The sequence below is a fragment of the Mytilus trossulus genome, chromosome 3 (assembly GCF_036588685.1).
Source record: "Mytilus trossulus isolate FHL-02 chromosome 3, PNRI_Mtr1.1.1.hap1, whole genome shotgun sequence".
Lineage (NCBI taxonomy): Eukaryota > Metazoa > Mollusca > Bivalvia > Mytilida > Mytilidae > Mytilus > Mytilus trossulus.
This window is the reverse complement of record NC_086375.1, coordinates 91,685,066-91,706,826: the sequence shown is the minus strand read 5'-3', so window position 1 is coordinate 91,706,826 and position 21,761 is coordinate 91,685,066. Positions and strand designations below refer to the sequence as shown.

The 21,761-nt window shown below is 31.9% G+C and overlaps 1 protein-coding gene across 1 annotated transcript in view; it reads right to left on the bottom strand.

Annotated features, from left to right (window-relative positions):
* Positions 1-21,761, bottom strand: part of LOC134712837 (nidogen-2-like) — a 35,284-nt gene that overhangs the window by 5,631 nt on the left and 7,892 nt on the right. The window contains exons 3-21 of the mRNA XM_063574794.1: positions 21,388-21,529; positions 19,279-19,493; positions 17,467-17,561; positions 16,824-16,976; positions 15,754-15,990; positions 14,053-14,250; positions 13,110-13,328; positions 12,138-12,260; positions 9,467-9,589; positions 8,330-8,461; positions 6,412-6,549; positions 6,054-6,167; positions 4,997-5,218; positions 3,644-3,793; positions 2,840-2,968; positions 2,096-2,218; positions 1,628-1,738; positions 687-809; positions 222-393 (exon numbers count right to left, since the gene is read on the bottom strand). Of these exons, the coding sequence (XP_063430864.1) occupies positions 222-393; positions 687-809; positions 1,628-1,738; positions 2,096-2,218; positions 2,840-2,968; positions 3,644-3,793; positions 4,997-5,218; positions 6,054-6,167; positions 6,412-6,549; positions 8,330-8,461; positions 9,467-9,589; positions 12,138-12,260; positions 13,110-13,328; positions 14,053-14,250; positions 15,754-15,990; positions 16,824-16,976; positions 17,467-17,561; positions 19,279-19,493; positions 21,388-21,529 (2,919 nt within the window). The remainder of the gene's footprint in view (positions 1-221; positions 394-686; positions 810-1,627; positions 1,739-2,095; positions 2,219-2,839; positions 2,969-3,643; positions 3,794-4,996; positions 5,219-6,053; positions 6,168-6,411; positions 6,550-8,329; positions 8,462-9,466; positions 9,590-12,137; positions 12,261-13,109; positions 13,329-14,052; positions 14,251-15,753; positions 15,991-16,823; positions 16,977-17,466; positions 17,562-19,278; positions 19,494-21,387; positions 21,530-21,761) is intronic.

The following is a 21,761-nucleotide window of genomic DNA, read 5'->3' as shown; positions in this document are numbered from 1 at the left end:
TGACGTCATAAAGTACAACATTGATCAAGGATCTCTGTGAAGGGTTAAATAAGATGAGCCATGAAATATAGTAGAATATCTCCCTTGCACTGACCAATCATTTTTTGTCATTTTAAATAGAAGTATAATACACCTAAATATTACTTGTTTCCATATTGCATTGATGTGTAATAATAATGTGAATATCAACTGCAAGTCTTAGTTTTCATTATAAAATTTACCCTTGGTTAGGATCAGCAACAATGGCTCTAGGATTGACTAAATCTTCTGACACTAAAGTTTTCCTGTATGTTCCATTCAGCATTGACACTTGAATAATATCTAAACCTGAATCTGTCCAGAACAAGTTTCTAGACAACCAGTCAACAGCAATACCTTCAGGTGAACTCTGATCTATAAAATACAAATTTAGTCTTGAACACCTAAACAATCAGTTGAAGGCAATTCCTTTTTAAAACAAATAATATCACCACTCATAGAATATAAAGCTTGAGCGACAACCATGGTTGTCTTTTATGCCATGTGTGACTTTTAGTGGACATTTTAATGTACACTTCTAATGTATCTTACAAAATCATATTCAATGGCTACCCAACACTCTAGCATATTTCTTAAACCTTCATTATAAAACTTTTCTAGCTACTGTTGTCATTTTTGCACTTTGAGAAACAGTTATGATTACTAACCACTAACAACGACTGTTTCATTAGAACCATCCAGTTTTGCTCTACTTATTTTCCCACCAGAAACATCAGTCCAGTAAATATCTCCATCCACACAATCTGTATCCACATCAATAATCAACTCATCTGGAAAACAGAAGAAATACTGTTAATCTAACTATTAACTCCTCAATTGCTCAAAATATTTCTCAATTAGTAAGTTGTCTGAAAGTTGAATTTTTACTAATATCTGCATGGATCATCTCAATTTGAAATTTTAGAATTGATACATGTAACGGTATGCAAAGTTACACCATTTCTATAAAGAAATTAAGGTGTAGTTTCTGCATATTTTCCTGAAGGATCTATACAGTAGTTAGAGGAAATAGGTTCAAATCTTTGCACAATTACCATTTTGCTCTGCTGAATTTCCTGGGAAAACTTAGGACTATATTCTAGCCACAACATAATAAATTGACAACTTATAGTGTTTGGCGAAATTGTGTATTATAATAATGCATTCAAATATAGTAATACCAAGCATGGTATCAATAAGCTACAATGAACAAAGTGTCAATATAAAGCACCTGAACCCCAATAAAGATGGCTGGAACATGCTCTTTTGCTTAAAACCACATGGTAATTTAAACCCAGATGAAGTATCAAAGGGAAGCAATCTCATACAAGGCATTATCAATTAGGTACAATGATAGTTGCCTCCAATTGTACATAATTTCGAAAGGGACAGAAAGTTAGTTGCTCTACTTCATGTTAAGTACCTCTTGAGTTTTTGTAACAGAGATGCTGATCTATTTTTTACAGACGCAAAATCTCTCACAGGAAAGAAAAAAAAAGCAGATATTTTCAGGCTAAATCAAATTACGTCTTTCAACAACAAAATGTGTGGTTGTTTCATACATCAATTTTTATCAATAATGTTACAAAGATATAAAATTGTGTATTACCTGGTTTATAAAGTACTCTTGCCCCCATATCATCCTCAGTCTGTATGTAAGGTACTTTGTGTATAGTGTAACCTCTACTAAACAGTAAATAGTTATCTCTGTTACTCATAGCTAAAAAGACAAAAATACAGTCAAATCATGTTTCTAATGATACATCTATAATGAAAGAAAAAAGTAACAATATCACTTAATCTAATGTACATACAACAAGCTTTAAAAACATTATTTCTTTTCTTTTAAACAGGTTTGCACAAAAAAATCCTAGATGTAACAAGTGAAAGAGAGAAATTATCTCCCTTTGGCATGTTTTGATTGACAAAGTTTGTTGGTTATAAAACAATTGTTGTGGTCTTGGTGAAGACCATGTGGAGGCCTATAATTGCTTATTACCACTTCATTTTCAACCCTGGTGGATAGATGTCTTGTTGGCAATCATACCACATTATTGCATATTTACAGTAAACTTACGTTCACATCTTCTTCCATCTCCTCTGTAATTATCATTACATACACAGGAATAAATATCTACATTCAATATACAACTGGCATGTCTGTCACACACTCTGGGGTCTCTTCTACAGGAGTCCAAACCTAAATAACAATATTACATCCATTTCAGTGTTCATCATTACGATAAAGATTTTTAACTGAGCAGTTTTATGTTCATGCATAATACAAGTGAATTCAAAGTTCACAAAATGAACATACAGATTCATAATGTTGAGGTTTTTTTTTTAAGAAACCTTTGTTCTTTTGACATAAAACAGAAGTTTATGATGTTGCAATAAATCTTAAAAGGCTGAGTAGATGTCATTTCAAGTATTTTATCTACACACTTTAAACTACAAGCTGACAAAAATAATGTGTATTATTGCTATTAAATGAAATTTTTCTTTGATCTTTCTGACTGGTAATTTCCTTTCTCAGCATAGTAGAGTGATGCTAGAAACTAAGGGGGTGCATGTGCCTGTTGTCAATGAAATAAACAAGGGCAACATAGGTAAACAGCGATAAACAGATTATCATTGGTCATCTCAACGACTGCTTTTCTCACTTTTGCCGAACTGGCTCAAGCCAGAAAATCAATCTTGTTGAGATGATCAAAGATAATCTATAACAATCTAAATATCATCTATCAGTCTGAACACAATTTATTTTGTTTTTTTCTTATAAACAATATTACAAGTGCATATCATAAAGTGTTTTGTTTACCTCTAGGTTCACATCTGTGTCCATCTCCCTGATAGCCTGCTGAACATCGACATCTGTATGACGAGGAATCAGGATCATACAAACATTGAGAATTAGGTCCACAGTTGTTTACTTGGTTACAGGGCACCACTGAAAACATAATAAATATATCATTTATTGCATATGTTATAAGGGTATTATCTAACTTTTTATTTTCAAAACAATATTGACATAGGCAAGATTATATCATGCATAACTGCCAATGCTCCAGTTCTTGTAATGCATGAGACACTTTTACCTTTTCAAATTTGAAGTCTAAACTTTTGGACCTTTCATCTCCCCAGGGTACTAAGGGACGACATCAAAAGGACGATGTAGGATAAAAAACTTAAATCAAATAGTTTGGGGGTGGGGGGTTAAAATTCTGCAAGTTTTGTATATCTTAAATTGATTTTTACATATATCCCTATTGATAAATCAATTTTTCCCAAATAAAGTTAAGAATTATTCTGTCCACTCATATGTCTGTCCTGCTTCAGAAAAATTTTGTCAAGGTAATTTTTGATGAAGTTGACATTCAATCAATTTGAAACTTTGTACACATGTTTCCTATAAGATCTATATGATCTAAATATCAAATTAGAGTTTTGACCACAATTTCATGGTCCAGTGAACATAGCAAATGAAAGTCTTGTGGGGCATCCATGTACTATGGACACATTCTTGTTTCTTATGATTCATTTTATTTGTCTCAGTTTGTCTTATGACCGTAAAATAATGAATAAATTAACAATTTGACAATCTGTTAAAATCTGTCATATTTACCTCTTGATATACAAACTTTACCATCCCCATCATATCCAGTATTACACACACATCTATATCTATTCACTCTACTATCCACAACACATTGGGCATTAATATCACAGTCATTGTACATGTTACAACCCTCGGGGTCACAACGATACCCATCACCTGAAATATTAAACAGTCATTGTACATGTTACAACCCTCCAGTTCACAACAATACCCATCACCTGAAATATTAAACAGTCATTGTACATGTTACAACCCTCAGGTTCACAACGATACCCATCACCTGAAATATTAAACAGTCATTGTACATGTTACAACCCTCCAGTTCACAACAATACCCATCATCTGAAATATTAAACAGTCATTGTACATGTTACAACCCTCCAGTTCACAACAATACCCATCACCTGAAATATTAAACAGTCATTGTACATGTTACAACCCTTAGGTTCACAAGGACACCCATCACCTGAAATATTAAACAGTCATTGTTAATGTTACAACCCTCAGGTTCACAACGATACCCATCACCTGAAATATTAAACAGTCATTGTACATGTTACAACCATCAGGTTCACAACGATACCCATCACCTGAAATATGAAACAGTCCTCGTATATGGTGTAATTACGCTGCAAACACAACACTGTAACGTCACTTAGTTTTTATATTATAATGTAAAGACTGACATGTCACTTGTATTTTAGGGCACTATATAGATCAGTAACATATTATAATATGCAATGTTTTCTTCTTTAATTCACATATTCTCCACATTTTGGTGCCGTGACCAGGATTTGAATAAGCTGAAATTGATTAGGAAAATTTGCCCAGTTTCATTTGAAATATTCTGGAATGACAATCTTTCTGGGATTCTTTCAAATCAGCAGTAAGTATGAATCCAAGTCTACCAGACATTCAGAAATTTAATTATTTAAAATCACAACTAGCAGGTGACACATATCATAATATTGATGGCTTTGCATTGACAAACCCTAATTATAAGGAGGCAGTTCATTTCACAATCCTCTGGTTCACAATGAGTTACATTGTCAAAGCTCTGTTAAAAATGCAACATGTGAATGATAATTTGATTGTATGGAAGAAAAGAATTATTACGTTAAAATGAATTACCAAATAAATCATTTCTTTGTCGCTAATGGAACTATTTGACAATTTGAAACAATTTCTGTCTGAAACAATGTGATTTCATTTGAGACATACCGGTAGTTTGATGAGATTTTTACCACAGTTCAGGGTGACATTGCCCTCAACTGTTAATATCTCTACTATGTGTGCGAAAGGATGAAAATAGTGATCCATTTATCAACTTTCTCATGATAAGAATAAGTTTAATCTTACCCATATATCCATTTTTGCACAGGCATCTGAATTTGCCAACAATTACATCATTGACACAGTCAGCATTAGGATCACAGTTCTGTGTGACACGGCAGTCTTCCATCTGACAGTCTGTACCATCACCAGTCCAGCCTTTAGAACACACACATTCATGTCGTCTCGTGATCTCATCGTAAACACAGCGAGCATTTACATGGCAGTTGCTACATACGGAGGGCACTTCTGTAAAACAAATTCATACCAGCAGTCAAAATCTGATAAATCATTATGAAACCAATGGAGACATTTTATGCTGTCCATATATGGATATCTTATAATGAATAATGCAGAATAAGCTTTACTTAAAAATACTTTCTAAATAATGATGATGTATTCTTGTTCAATGTCCAGTGGCAAATTTCATATTAAAATCAGAAAGACAAAATGTTTAAACACAAACATATTCTTCTGTTTCATTCCCAATGATGCCTTAAGGCATCACTTGTCACATACCAATGATGCCTCAAGCCAAGCCTTCTCCAGGAATGGTATCAACACGTCAGTATATGAAATGACAAAAAAAAACAACAAGGAATGGCATTGAAATAAATTTTCTCTTCTTTTTGTTCCTGTATCAGTGGTTTTGTGTACTCCTCGAGTGCTGAAGGTTGTGGGTTTGAACCAAGGCAGATTCAAACAAATTATTTGCTCCTTCTCTGCTAAGTTTGCAGTATCAATGAGTAATAGCAAACACTGCTAGGCATGGAGTGTTAAGGTAGGGCGACATGTCGTTCCAATTGAATTTTAACTTGTGAACTAGCTGGTACAAAATCTGCATCAGTCTGTCTCTTAAGAGCAAAGTAAGGTGAATATTCATAAAACATAACATGCTCTTGTCCTGAATAAACGTAAAGTTTGCTACTGAATGGTTAGCAGCCATCCATTTGTAACTTTTCTAATTACATGTATTATAAGAACTTGATTTTCAGTATCACAAAAAAAAAACCATATAAATATGTAAAGTTATTCGACTTAGCTGATTATTATACCTTCAATCACAGCAATAAATAAGTCTTACCTATACGAGAACATGTTCTTCCTTCACCCGTATACCCAGGAAGACATACACATCTATAGGCAAACATAACAATATCCCACAGGCACTCAGCATTACGATCACAATTACAGTCAGCTGAAATAATAAACAAATTATATACAGGCAAGTAAACCCAGGCAGACATACACATCTATAGGCAAACATCACAATAAAGCAAATTATATTTATGCAACTAGACCTAATGAGGCAGACATACATAGGTTTGCAATTCATTTGGAATATAAAACAGGACTGTCATCGTAACATACCAGCTTGATAAAACAAGACACAATTTCTAAATAAGAACACATAATGTAACTAATGACTTCAGATAACCAACCTATTTCAGAACGTTCACAGCTGACACCATCACCACTGTAGCCATCGTTGCATTGACATTTGTACTTTTCGTCATCCACATCATATACACATTCAGCATCCTCGTGACAAACTCCAGATACTTCATTGCATCCAAATTCTACAGTGGAATTAGGAATTATTTATATCATATCATATATTCATATATGCAATTGGTAAACTTTCTAGAACAAAGGAGTAGGTCCGGTAAGACCACTTTTTGGCCCAAAAATATAGCAGTTTTACAAAATTGTTAAAATGTAAACTTTAAGTTATTCTTTGGATAGAAGAATGGTTCTGTCACATAAATATGGGCTGTTTTTGACAATACAATGCACATATATTGGGTACTAGCACCATTAAGTCATGCTAAACAAGTGAAACTGCGAGCTACTGCTCACTGATGATACCCCCGCCGCAAGTGGATAGTATTAATAGTGTAAAAATATGCAAGTGTTCGGTAAACAGGAAGTTGACGAGTGATGAATCTGAAAACGCATCACACGGTATAGCTGACTTATATAAATCCTGAAACCAAATTTCAGAAATCCTTGTATTGTAGTTCCTGAGAAAAATGTGACGAAAATTTTCAACTTGGCTATCATGTGTAAAATCATACAAGTGTTCGGTAAACAGGAAGTTGTCGAGTGATGAATCTGAAAACGCATCACACGGTAAAGCTGACATATATAAATGTTGATACCAAATTGCAGAAAGGGTGGATGTGTAGTTCCTGAGAAAAATGTGACGAAAATTCTCAACTTGGCTATCATGTGTAAAATCATACAAGTGTTCGGTAAACAGGAAGTTGTCAAGTGATGAATCTGAAAACGCATCACACAGTATGGCTGACATATATAAATGTTGATACCAAATTACAGAAAGGGTGGATGTGTAGTTCCTGAGAAAAATGTGACGAAAGTCTCGTGGGAAGGAATGACTGACTGACGGACGGACGGACTGATGGACGGACTGATGGACGGACGGACAGACAGAGGTAAAACAGTATACCCTCCCTTTTTTAAAGCGGGGGTATAATTACTGAAATCTCTCAATTCCAGCATTTTAGTTAAATTTTAGACAGTTTCTGTGTAAAACGAAAGTGGCCGCATTCGTGTTCATCCAAAATATTGAAATGGAAGTTGTATTTCATGATAATACATAACATATATAAAGATTGAGGATGAACACGGATGCGGCCACTTTCGTTTTTGACAAAAACCATCTACAAACTGACATTTTTTTTGCATATTTGGTAGATTTTTCATATTTTAGCTTGAATCGGATCGTTTTTATCGACTAAATAAGTCAATATCTTTCACATAAATTAATTGAATCATATGGAACAGACACTTAAGTGTTTAAAAAGTGGTCAAAATCTTTCGTCAGATTAACCTGAAATTTGAGGCCAAAATCAGTCCTTACCGGACCTACTCCTTTATTTTTCTTGTAAGAACAAAATTATTTAAATCTTTATTTACATTTGCAAAATCCATTTTTATAAACATTACATGTTTATCATATAAATTTGACTTTAAACAACTTCTTCACCATTTGTGACAGGAGCACTTACAGAAAGTTGAACCTGTACATCCACAATCTGTTGGAGCGTGGATATAATGATTGTTAGATTCAACACCATGGATCCTTGTGCCATTTTATTTAAATAGGAAGGAACCAAGGTTGTCCTACCTATGAGTTGTATTCCCTAACTATAAATTCTGAAATTGAAACTATTAAAGGAAGATGATGTCTTGTGACAAATCTAGCAATTATTTGGACTTCAATGTATTACATAATAACTTGATGTTAAATTGGATTATAAAATTCAAGATTACACACTGAAAATTCATAACTGTTTAATACAGCTTAAGCACATACTTGTACACATGGTTACTTACGTATAGGGTCACACCTTGTTCCATCCCCAGAAAATCCTGTATTACATTCACACATAGGTTTCTGTAAGTCACTGTTGTATACACATCTAGCTTGATCATGACAGGTACTATCACCACACAGTACTACCTCCTCTGAAAGTAAGAAATAAATTGTATTGTAATTTTTTTTACATAAATAAGGCCGTTAGTTTTCTCGTTTGAACTGTTTTACATCGTCTTATCGAGGCCTTCTATAGCTGACTATGCAGTATGGGCTTTGTTCATTGTTGAAGGCTGCACGGTGACCTATAGTTGTTAGTCTGTGTCATTTTGGTCTATTGTGGATACTTGTCTCATTGGCAATAATACCAATCTTCTTTTTTATATTAAAGTCTTTTTTCTTAGTGCTGCCTGTTGGTAGGCTTGTGTGGAACAATAATTAGTGCAATTGACCAGAGTTGAACTTATTGTTCGTTTAGCAGGTCTGCAGTACTGTGGATTCAATAATATTCGTTTGATACCAATTTTCGTGGATTTTGTGGGTACAGGAGAACCACTAATTAAAATGTTCAATGAATTCAAAATTTTCTTAAGGAATGTATTCAGACTTTGCCAAAATCATGAAATTAAGTATCCATGAATATGCAAGGTTTCCTCTAACCCGAAAATTGGTACCCACAAAAAAAAAGAAACGTTACCACAAAAATAAATGAATCCACAGTATAATAAGTGATAAAAAAAAGGCACAGACATGACAAATGTGAACCAAATCAAATGACAAATTCAATGGTATCATATAACCAAATACAGTAAACAGAAAACAGTTATGTCATTACGTTGTGTGCACAACCTTCGCTAACACTTGTTATAGAGAAGGGGAGATAATTCAAAGAATATTGCTAAATTCCTCCTATTCATTCACTGTATATTTGTAGATTGTTGCAAAAGAGATTTTTGTTTAACATCAATAGTTCATGTGTCACAAAATCTCAGGTTAAGATTCTGAAACAGTGATAAGGCGTAAAACATCTCACTGTCCTAAATTGTGAGACTGACAGTAGTTCTTCTGTTGCCATGGTAAGAAGAATTACACTTGAATCTGTGTAGAACATTGTATCAGCGAACATCAAAATAACACGTTAATTTAAATATACTTACTGACGCAAGATCTACCATCACCACGGTAACCAGAATTACACTGACACTGAAAACTACCGGGAACATTATAACATCTGGCATTTACATCACATATATTCAAATCGGCTGCACATTCATCCACATCTGAAACAAAATAATAAATCATTTCTGATTAAAACTCATCTAATAATTGGTACAAGTTCATATTTTCCAGGATATATAAAAAAAACAAATTGCTGTTATTATAATGAACAAATTCGTGTTCTTGTAAATGCACAAGTTCTTTAAGTATAAAAATATACAAGACCATAGATAAAACTTAATGTTCAGTCACTAACTCAAAAACAATTAAGCATTGAGGTATTTCACTATTTCATATAACTATTTTAAGAAGAAAAAAATGCCTGTGTAAATAAAATAATTATTATTTTCATGTAAAGTTTACATGATTGTAGATGCTAAGTCCTGATGTAAAACTTAATAGGTACGGATGTATGAACAAATAAAGAAACAATTGAAACGCTAGTACTTAAATTATTTTGTTAGGAAAGCAGAGAATAAAATATAAAAGCTGTTCCTTTGACAATATATTTGATTAAGATGTGGTATGGTTGCCAATGAGACCATTTTCCAACAGAGTTAAAAGCAGATACTATATGTAGCAATTTAGTTTCATAAATAAATACAATATATAAAACACTGGTACTAGCATACAACCTATACAACAGTCAAATAAATAGAACACTGTATTAGGAAATTCAGGTCATGGTCAGATGAAACTGACAGGTAAAATAACCTTCATACAAATTCAATTTAACCTCAGTAAAAATGGAAATAAAATATAAAAGTTTTAATAAATTGCCTTTTCTACGGGGCGCCGAATGGGACTCTTGTGGTTTTGTACAAAATTCAATTCTGTCATAACAAAATCATTTTTGTCTTACAAAACTATGTGCTACAGACTAGTTTTGTGAGAACTTCAATTTTGTGATGACAAAATTCATTTGTGTAGACAAAATTCATTTTTGTCATGACAAAATTCATTTTTGTAGACAAAATTCATATTTGTCATGACAAAAGTCAATTTTGTCTTAAAGGTATGCAAATATAAACATATTTGCATACAAAATTGACTTTTGTTACCTGATATGGAAATTAAATCACAAAAGTCAATTGTGTACGGTAAGATTCAATTTTGTGAAACAAAATTGACTTTTGTGAGACAAAATTGACTTTTGTGAGACAAAATTGACTTTTGTGAGACAAAATTGACTTTTGTGAGACAAAATTGACTTTTGTGAGACAAAATTGACTTTTGTCATTTTTGTTATGACAAAATTCAATTTTGTCATTTTTGTTGAGACAAAAGTCAATTTTGTAAATTTTGTTAATTTTGTTGAGACAATAGTCAATTTTGTCAATTTTGTTGAGACAAAAGTCAATTTTGTCAATTTTGTTGAGACAAAAGTCAATTTTGTGACGACAAAATTCATTTTTGTGATGACAAAATTCAATTTTGTAACAACAAAATTGACTTTTATGAGACAAAATTGACTTTCGTGAGACAAAATTGACTTTCGTGAGACAAAAATCAATTTTGTTGAGACAAAATTCAATTTTGTTAATTTTGTTGAGACAAAATTCAATTTTGTTAATTTTGTTGAGACAAAATTCAATTTTGTCAATTTTGTTGAGACAAAATTCAATTTTGTTAATTTTGTTGATGAGACAAAAGTCAATTTTGTCAATTTTGTTGAGACAAAAGTCAATTTTGTCAATTTTGTTGAGACAAAAGTCAATTTTGTGTAACAAAAGTCAATTTTGTGTAACAAAAGTCAATTTTGACTTGACTTTTGTTACCTAATTTGAAAATTGAGCGACAAAAGTCAATTTTGTATTTAAATTAGTTGAGTTTGGTTTCTGTGAACTAATTTGCATACAAAATCGACTTTTGTTACACAGACTTGACTTTTGTTACCTAATTTGAAAATTGAGCGACAAAAGTCGATTTTGTATGCAAATTAGTTCACAGAAACCAAACTCAACTAATTTAAATACAAAATTGACTTTTGTCGCTCAATTTTCAAATTAGGTAACAAAAGTCAAGTCTGTGTAACAAAAATGAATTTTGTCATGACAAAAGTGACTTTTGTCCGCTGATAGATAATTTTGTATGACAAAATTTCAAATTTGTAGTATGATACAAATTTTGTTAAACTGAACTAATTTTTGTTGAACAAAAGTCACTTTTGTCCGTACAAAATTGAATTTTGAGTACAAAACCACAAGAGTCCCATTCGGCGCCCCGTATTTTCTACACCAATTATTATCAATTATTATCTAGTATTTGGTGTTGAGCATATCTATTGACTTGTATCCTCGTATGATGCAAATGACATACTATATTGTACAACTGGAAAAGTACAATTGCTAATAACTACTGGAGACTTAAATAATTAACAATTCACATCTAGAGAGAAATCCAGTAAACAAAAAAAGCAGCAAAATAACTTAGATAATTTATGTATTTATTGTCGATGATATCATGTATTTATATCATAAGTTCTCACTTATGAATTTTATTATGAAAAACTCACAATAATCTTTCTAAAAAATCATCTATAGATGTGTAAAATTTTAAAAAGCCCCCAATCTTGAATGCCTATGAATAAGGATAAAAACAATAACATACCTGTACAAGCCCGTCCATCACCAGAGAATCCTGTCTTACATACACAATCAAATTGGTCACCACGAGGTATACAATTAGAATTAGAATCGCAATTCTGTATCCCTTCAAGACAGGGATCCATTCCTACAAACATAATGTTTATGATATATGCTTAATTGTACATTTCTATATACATTTATCTGTATTTTGTATATATATTCATAACTTAACTAACAAAGAAAAACATCTGCACTTTTATTATTGTGACTGATAGAAATAGCACAATTATCTCATAATCTGTCAAAAGTCTGGAAATTCTTAGGTAAACTCTGATGGCTAAATTTCTAGGTTCAAAATATTGCATTTTGTTATTAATTCATGTCTAGTCGGCCAAGTTTTAGCAATTTGAAATTAAGGGCATCGTCTCACAGGTTTGTTGCTATTTTCATATTTGGGTTTCGTTCAATAATTTCAACACAAATCAGGCTGTATGTTTTTTCATTTGAGTTCTTTTACATTTGTCATTTCTGGGTATTTTAGAGCTGACTATGCAGTATGAATTTTGCTGATTGTTGAAGGTGGTATAGTTGATCTTTAAATCAATACCTTATTAAATAGGAATATGATTCATTTATGATAATTATTAAATTTAGTGAAGTCAAGATCAATTATTCCTCACCAGATGAGCATTTATATATAACCAGAATTCTATTAACCAAATATAGCTGAACCATTACTGTTCTATAGCTGATGTTTATTGTAGAATTTTTACATGAATCTTTGAGCCATACTAATAAGGCCAAAGTGAAATGAATCCTGCTCGATTGACATGCATGTACCTTACAACTACCCGTACTCCCACGTGGGTACTCCAAAGAGCAAATGTAGTTTTTCTTTTAGTATCAGATGAACAGACCTAAATACATGCATTTCTTTAATTTACATGCCAAGAAGACAATAAAATTTTGAATTGTGAATTTCCAACCTACTTACCAGTCATAATTCCAATTTTATTGGACATGGCGTATCTGACAACATCATTCTGGTCATCATAGACAACAAAATTTCTAGTGACACCTAGTCTCATACTATCAGAAATGAGTCGTGACGGATCGTGCTGACATTCGTTGAATGTGATGGTCTGATCCCAGGTATACTTGTATGCCACTTCATTCATTCTGTATGTTCTAGTGGAAAACGACTTTATAACACCTTATTAAAGACAGAAAAATAACTTTATAATACCTCATAAAAAGAGAAACTAAAAATTATAAGAATTAATGAATGTAGAAAAAAAAGTGTTCTTACAGATATCTAAATCTTGTTAAAATCTATACATACATGTATTGACAATGCTTGCTGTTTAATTGTCCAAAAATTCTTAATTTCATTACCTTAAAGTAGGAGAAACATAATCAGAGCTACTAGTTTACTCAGCCAAAATAATAATATGCGCAATTCAAACAGAATTAAATCATTTCAATTTTATGAATATTTCATAGACAAGCGATATGATCATTTGATCAAATCAGTAGGTATTGCATCTCAGATAAATTATGATGTTATGGTAGATTTAACATTGTGACCCCCTTTTAACTTGTATGGGGTCAGTAGATTTCATGTGAGATTCATGGCATCACACTTACTGTTAATGGTGACATCACTGTTGAATGTTAATAGTATTTAATTGCTTATTTTTATTCATAAATTTGTTACACATTCACTACTGACCTCCTACAGATACATAGGGGTTAGTAAAATAAATAGGATATTTGGCCTTTGACCTCATCCTCTATGGATTTTACCATCCCTCTTTGGATTTGTTAGGGGTCAGTAGCAAACCATATAACTTATATAAAATTTTAATCTTTAAATATGAAAATTAAGTCCATATTTCTTTTTTTAACTATAGCTTGATTCCTACAGTTTTTAATACCTGGAGAAACCCTCCTATACTCTTCTTTATAATCATCTATTGTAATCTTGACTCCGTTGATTATATCAGGGACAGTTCCTTCTATTGTGGTCTGCAGAGCAATGCTATCTAGAGCATCATGGCCAAAGAACTGCTGTCTTACATATGCAGTTTGACCACTCTGATACTTAATTACTGCTGTTCTGTTAAATTCACCACCTAAAAGTAAATCATATTGCAATTAACAAATCTTAATTACAAGATCTATACATCATTTTGCTTATACAATAAGGTTTGTTCTTTCACAATACTAACTGGACAAATTTGTTTCCCAGGATGCAGTTTGAATTTATTGTAATATTTATTGTTAGTTGTTTGTATCTTTCAACTAATGTTTAATCAGAAGCCTGAAGTATTGATGTGTTTCAATTCTAAAGAAATATTTGCAAAATTGATGTTGGAATTAATTCCAATTTTGTTTGCAAACAACTTTTAGTCCAGGCAATCGAGCATACATTTGACCCTAACCTTAAAGTAATTGCAACAGATTTTTTTTAAAGTTTTAATCTTCAGCATTATACCCCAAATATACACAGAAAAAAGTCCATTAAAATCTAACTTGGAGTATCTTTAAACAAGGTAGATGCTGAACAAATATAATTTACAGATATAAATAATACCAAATTTTCACACATTATTATTTTTCAAAATGGTCACATAGCCAAAAATTGCAAATTCTATAATGAAAAATGTGGCAAAAAAAAAAAAAATACCAATGACACTTCAGTTTTGTACATTTCATGAGCAGAAAATTAGATAATATAGTTTAAAATGAACTTGTTACCACATCAAAGTATCATACATTACATGATTAAAAGAAAATCAACCAAAAACTGACAACAAAATACTCAATTTTGCGGAGTTATCTCCACTTTCCAATGTTAATTTCCATAGGAAATTAAAAATGCTGATTTTCAGTTTCCTCAAGTTAGATTTGATTGGACTTTTTACTTTGTATATTTGTGGCTTAATGCTAAAGATTAGAACTAAAACATTTTTTGTTGCAACTAGTTTGTGGTTAAGGGGGCTCCTGGGTATAAATAATTTTTTTTCTAATATAGGATTTCGCTATATCTTTTTATAAATAAACTTTATTATATACTTAAAAGAAAAATGAATTAAAAAATAGGGTCACTGTTCATTTAACCTCACAATCTGCCTCCGGAAGAAGCATACATTTTTGTTAATGTCCTTTTTTTCTGTTGAACCAATAGGAGAAATAGAGGTAATATATCGAAATAAAAAAATAACCTAATTACAGAAATAGCTTAAATTTTACAATTATTTAGTTTATGTACAGCTTATTTGAAACAATAATACAAATTTATAGGTCACAGATGAGTTAGAAAAGATATTTCAAATTTAATGCCACAAATTGGCATTTTTTGCACCAAAGGGAGATAATTTGGAGCTTTTTAATGATATAAACATTTTAAAACTCAACCAAACCGAATCGATTTTTTGGGATGATTTTTTAACCATATCATAAAGTAATAACTAATAGTGTAATAAATAAAATTTGTAATGAAAAATTAAAGGTTTAATTTTTTGCTGAAATTCTTGTACCCACGAGCCACCTTAAAACTTAGTTTGACAGAACTATTTATCTTATTTTTTAAGCTTCCTCAGATTTCAGATCTGATGTGTTTCAAACAGTCCTACCTGTCAACATATACCCATTTTTAGCTCTATCTGTTTGGGTGGCAGCAAACATCCATCCAACGATACCACCAATAGTGTTCAATGTCAACATCTGTGCTCCGATGGCTCTGGGGATACGACTAATAGCTGTGTAGGCTCTACCATCAGCAGTTACTACATAAGCATGCATGTCTAGGTTTGTTAGAGACTGGCTGTTCAATACCCCATTAAGTTTGCCATTCAATCTCTGAGCTACTCCTGTTAATGAAATATCATATATTTGATCAACTTTGATTAATACAGTTTCATTGTATTTCCTTTTTATTTTTATTAGAGATTTTGTTTTATTACACATGTATTTTAAGTTATATTCCTTACTGTCAGGCCCTTCTGACCATAAAGCTCTTCAAATGTTCAGGTAATTATACATGCTTGGCTTACTAATTTTTGGTTTGAGTTTTCTTGATGTTGAAAGTAAATCAAGAAAAGTGCTTCAGTTTATAAAGTTATTTTCATTTTTCAGTATCATGCTGGCATATCATCTTTAATCACTATAATTTGATTTATACATAAAAAAAAATAGCTAATTAACAAGTAACTTGGCAAAATCGTAGATCTAATTGATAATCTTACATCATGATGGCCCAAATTGTCAGGGCTCATTGATTTTTTTTTAACCTTTTTTCATTCATACAAGTCATTGAAGCCTTTTTATTTTACCTTTTTTCATGCTCATATATACAATGCTGAACCATATATAGTTTTAATTTACCTATATATTTTAACAGATATATATCATAAATATCATTTCTGTATGTTATATGAAACTAAAATTTCAGAGAAAGAGATAAGTTGACCAGAGTCAATTCAATGTGGGTAGTACTTACAACTTTCCGACCATTGTTATATCTGTTTTTGACAATGTGGAATTACTGAACAAAGAGCATACAATAATCCATTTTCAAGGAATGGTGTTTTCTGGTGCTCTTTAATATGGTTCTTATCTTGGAGACACATTTCCCATTTCTATTCTCAATTTTATTTTATGTGATACATTCATAGTAGAACAAAGACCATAGACATAAACAAACCTGGTTTTAAACAGCTTAATCCATTTCCATAGAATGGTGTCATACATTCACAACAGAAACCTTTCTCAAAATCTACACATTGAGCATTGATATGACAAGTTTTGGCCCCTTCTAAACATGTATCTGATCCCATGTCTGGTTCAAAGATGGTCACTGAAATAACATTACATCATACATTTATTGTTACTTTGGAACTTTGCAAAAAGTGTGGACACTCAACAATGATTTTAACTGTCGTACATGTTACATTTTATTAAATTTGTGGAAAAATCTCCAAAAATAAGATCAGACAAAGTACAAAATGTGAGACACCTCCATATTGTGATTGGATATCATCATCATTAATAATAAATGTCTAAATTACTTTCATACTATTTCTGATTTAAGTGCATCTTAGAACAACTGATTTATTTACCAAAGGAAAACAAAAAGTTAAAGGTTAAATGACCGCCTCAAAAATAAATAGTTGAACATAATTATTTTTTGACAGATTATATTATGAGACTATCATTATAAGCTATTGTTTATCAATTAATTTATATGTTGATGTTTAGATATCTTTTTTTGTGTGTTGATGGGTTGCTTTCATTGATGTTTATCTAACTCTTTCCTTTTAACAATACATATGCTTATGAACAATTACCATCCCCAGTGTTAAGATCAGGTGATAAGATGTTGCCTCCATTAGTTCTACCCATTCTATAAATCCAGGCTCCTGGTACATTTATATTGGAGGACCTGTAAAATAAACATTAGCTATCGATCATTATGTTATCAGAATGTAAATGTTATCATCGTTAGAGGGCAATGTTCTGATTGATACAACATATCAACATGCAACGGAAAACAGTAAAGTGTCAGAAGGGAGTGCCATGAACACTTACTAAATCCTTTTTACAGCTTCATGGGATTTTCTAGATGAGTGGTTTTAGAAGTGTACCCACAGTGTTCACTAGTCGGTGTCATCACTGATGATACAATTTCAATCCCAACTCCTGGAAAGGTGTGTTGAACTTTTATTTGAAATGACTTGTTTGACTAGGACTGTCAGTTTTCCTCCTGAAGCTTGTGCTTCAGTTTGACTAGGACTGTCAGTTTTCCTGCTGAAGGTTGTGCTTCAGTTTGACTAGGACTTGTCAGTTTTCCAGCTGAAGGTTATGCTTCAGTTTGACTAGGACTTGTCAGTTTTCCAGCTGAAGGTAGTGCTTCAGTTTGACTAGGACTGTCAGTTTTACTGCTGAAGGCAGGGGTTCATTCTTGGTGCTCCAGTTTGACTATAGGGATGTCAGTTTTCCATCTGGAGGCAGTGAAATTATTCAAAATATGGTTAAGTTGCCAAATTATATAATACATGTATTTATGTTTGTATGTATGTAATTAAATTGATACTGCAAATCACTCCACACTCTACACATCAGAAGTCAATCAGGAAAACCAATTACTTTTCCCTCACCACATAATTAACTTAAGCACTTTGTAATTTACAGTCTGCAACCTGGCTGGCCTATTGACATGGATCAATTATAAACACTATATATATCTTATTACAGACTGCAGTGTAATGGACATCTGGTTTTAACATTATACATGGAGGTGGTTGATCTCACGTATGAAGCACTTTGTGTAAAGTTCATTTAGATTTTATAAAAATGTGACATAAGAGCAAGATGAAGAAAACCACAAAATTTTTCTCCTTTCCACATACTTTAAACCGACTCATTTTTAGGCTCTCAATGTGAATTAATAATGTTAATTTTTTTTTGGTGAAGACATTTTTCTAGATCCATTGTTACACACAAATTTTGAATATAGATACAAGGCTCATTTAGATCTAAGTGCATTTTCTACAACTGACACTCTCTAACAATGCTGGCTAGAAGAAAATATGTGACTAAAATCTCTTTTTTTTTTTTTTTTTTTTTTATAGTTTTACAATTTCTATCTTCTAAAGCTTTTCCCCAAAACACAGAAATGTTGACTTATTTGAAGATCTTGTCTTGATAATTTTTGCTTTCCTCTCTACATATTACATTTGTATTAATGAAAAATGGTAAAGTTTGTCATTTAAAGGGCAATAGCTCCTATAAGAGGTCATCCCACAGTTTCCCTTTATAGACGGTAGATCCCAACATTAAGAAAATTTCTGCTGCTTTCAGATTTTCGTTATTACTAGCGGTTTTCAACACAATAGAGTTTTATATTTATTTGTTTTTCCACTATGTTCAAATTTTTGCCATTTCCACCATGTTGGTTGGCAGACAAGGTCATCAGACACAGTTTTTAAACTATGTACCCTCAGATTTAACCAAGTAAGCCTTACACTAATTCAGATAAAAAGATTTTTATATAAGTTAACAGATGAGAACAGACAGCGAACGCCAAGTGATGAGAAAGGCCCACATGGCCCTTGTCAATACAAATATTGAAGGAGATTTTATTCATTTAAATTACTTACGTAGCAAGATCCTTAACTTGTTTTGTTCCAGAGTTTGGTAATCTGTAATAACGTCTTCCCTCCCCAGAATCAAATCCTGCCTGAGCTGGAGGGTCTGGGTAATATGGGCTTTCCTTCCCTGAACTAGTGATCCAGTTAATTCCATCATCAAGATAATGGTAACAAATAAAGGAGTCCTGACCATCAGAGGCTATTACAATCTGGAAAGTGTTTAACTGAAAAAACCAAGTTACAACTCAGTAAGATATATTTACTTCTTATTCTTCATTACTGTAAATTCAAAAATTATTGTGTGCATTTAGTATTGCGATTTTATCAATTGGTACTAAAATGCGATTATAATTTTTTGCAATATTGAGAAAAATCCTGTGCAATTGATAAAAAAAAATTTAAATGCGAGTTAAAATTATTGCCATTATAACACTGTAGCATTTTCGAAATGACAATGTAATTTTGGACTGACATTTCACATTGACAAAGTTATGTCATTCAAATTGGTTTAATTAAACTCACATAGAAGTAGCAAAAAGTTAGGATTTTGGCATTTAAATTAGAAAAAGCAAATTGGTATTGCCATAAAAAATCTGTGAAAAGTATCAACTTGATGACAGAAAAATAGACCATTCCAATTCCATAACTACAAAACATCTTATGGAAATGCTACTGCTTCTGGAATGTTTCAGATAATGACACTATTCCTGTTTTATCAAAACTAATTGCTCTTTTTAACACAAGATAAAATATAAGATATTTATTTATCACTTCCATGTAAATCAGATGTAGACTGGCTACATATAATACTAACAGTCAGATAACATAGTATGATAGTAATTATATTAAAAGTTGAAAATTGTAATTTAAGAAACAAGCATATTTAAGTTCTCCTCTTGTATATAGTTTTGATATTTTTTAAAGGCAAATGTTTCCTTTTACAATTAAGTTCTGCTTGCATTCAATGGTACTGCTCAATTCATCTTAATTGGAAGGAACCTGATGTTTTAGATCTTGTTAAAAAAATAAAATAAACATAGATGAAAAATAATGTAAAACTATAAACCCATCTCTGCCAGCAAAAGGACAACCAAACTCCTTCACAAAAGGTTCATCATTTTAACAGTTTAAACATTTTTTTGCTGTGGTAGTTGTTCCTGAGAAAAGTATCTTTGCCATGGGTAGAGGTAAACCAATGAATACTTTATTCTCTTAAAACAACTGTTACAGCCATGCAATCTGATGCATCACATCAATTTATGATTTTAAGGCTTTTAATTTGTTTGTAAACAAATACTGTCCACATAGATCAAATGAAAGTCCTGCCAAGTAAGCATGAACATACCAAATAACCATGAACATGCTAAATAAGTATGAACATGTCAAATAAGCATGAACATACCAAATAACCATGAACATACCAAATAAGCATGAACATGCCAAATAAGCATGAACATGCCAAATAAGCATGAACATACCAAATAAGCATGAACATGCCAATAAGCACAAACATGCCAAATTAGCACAAACATGCCAAATAAGCATGAACATGCCAATAAGCATGAACATGCCAATAAGCATGAACATGCCAATAAGCACAAACATGCCAAAATAAGCATGAATATGCCAAATAAGCACAAACATGCCAAAATAAGCATGAACATACCAAATAAGCATGAACATGCCAATAAGCATGAACATGCCAATAAGCATGAACATGCCAATAAGCACAAACATGCCAAATAAGCATGAACATGCCAATAAGCACAAACATGCCAATGAGCACAAACATGCCAAATACAGACAGAATATTTTATTATAGTGTCACATACCAATACTGAACAATATCATACATAATAATATAAGTATGAAAATACAAATAAGAATTTAAATCGAAGTTAAAATATCGGTATCCAGCCATGACTGACTTATGAGACACTTTTGCAAATAAGCATGACAATGCATTTAGCCCTGGAATACATAACCTAGAAATTGTTATATATAATACAGCTGAGCTGCAATTAACATTTAATGACTTTAGAAACAGCTGTAAACAATCCAAATATGTTAATTGCTTACAGATTATATATAAACAAAGATCACATATTGTAACCTTACCAATGAATCATTTCTATTGTAGAATCCAACATGATCCCAGGTTGCTATAAACAGACTAGTTGGCATGTAATTGTCAAAATCAGCAAAATGTGCATGAACGTCTAAAGCTGCCCTCTGTAATAAATCTGTCTCATCTGTTTCCCTGAAATGGTCAAAAGTATTTACATAAATATATTTTATCAATACATCTGTTCCACAAGCTGAAATATCTCGCCTTCTTTGCTAATCATTGATTTTATGTTGAGTCTTATAAAAGAAGCTTTTCTACAACTATCACATAAAATTGACATGATCCAAGAAAATGAGGTCAAGGTCATATAAACTAAACAAAATATACATGTATATCTTTAATGCCATCATTCAATTTGATTTTT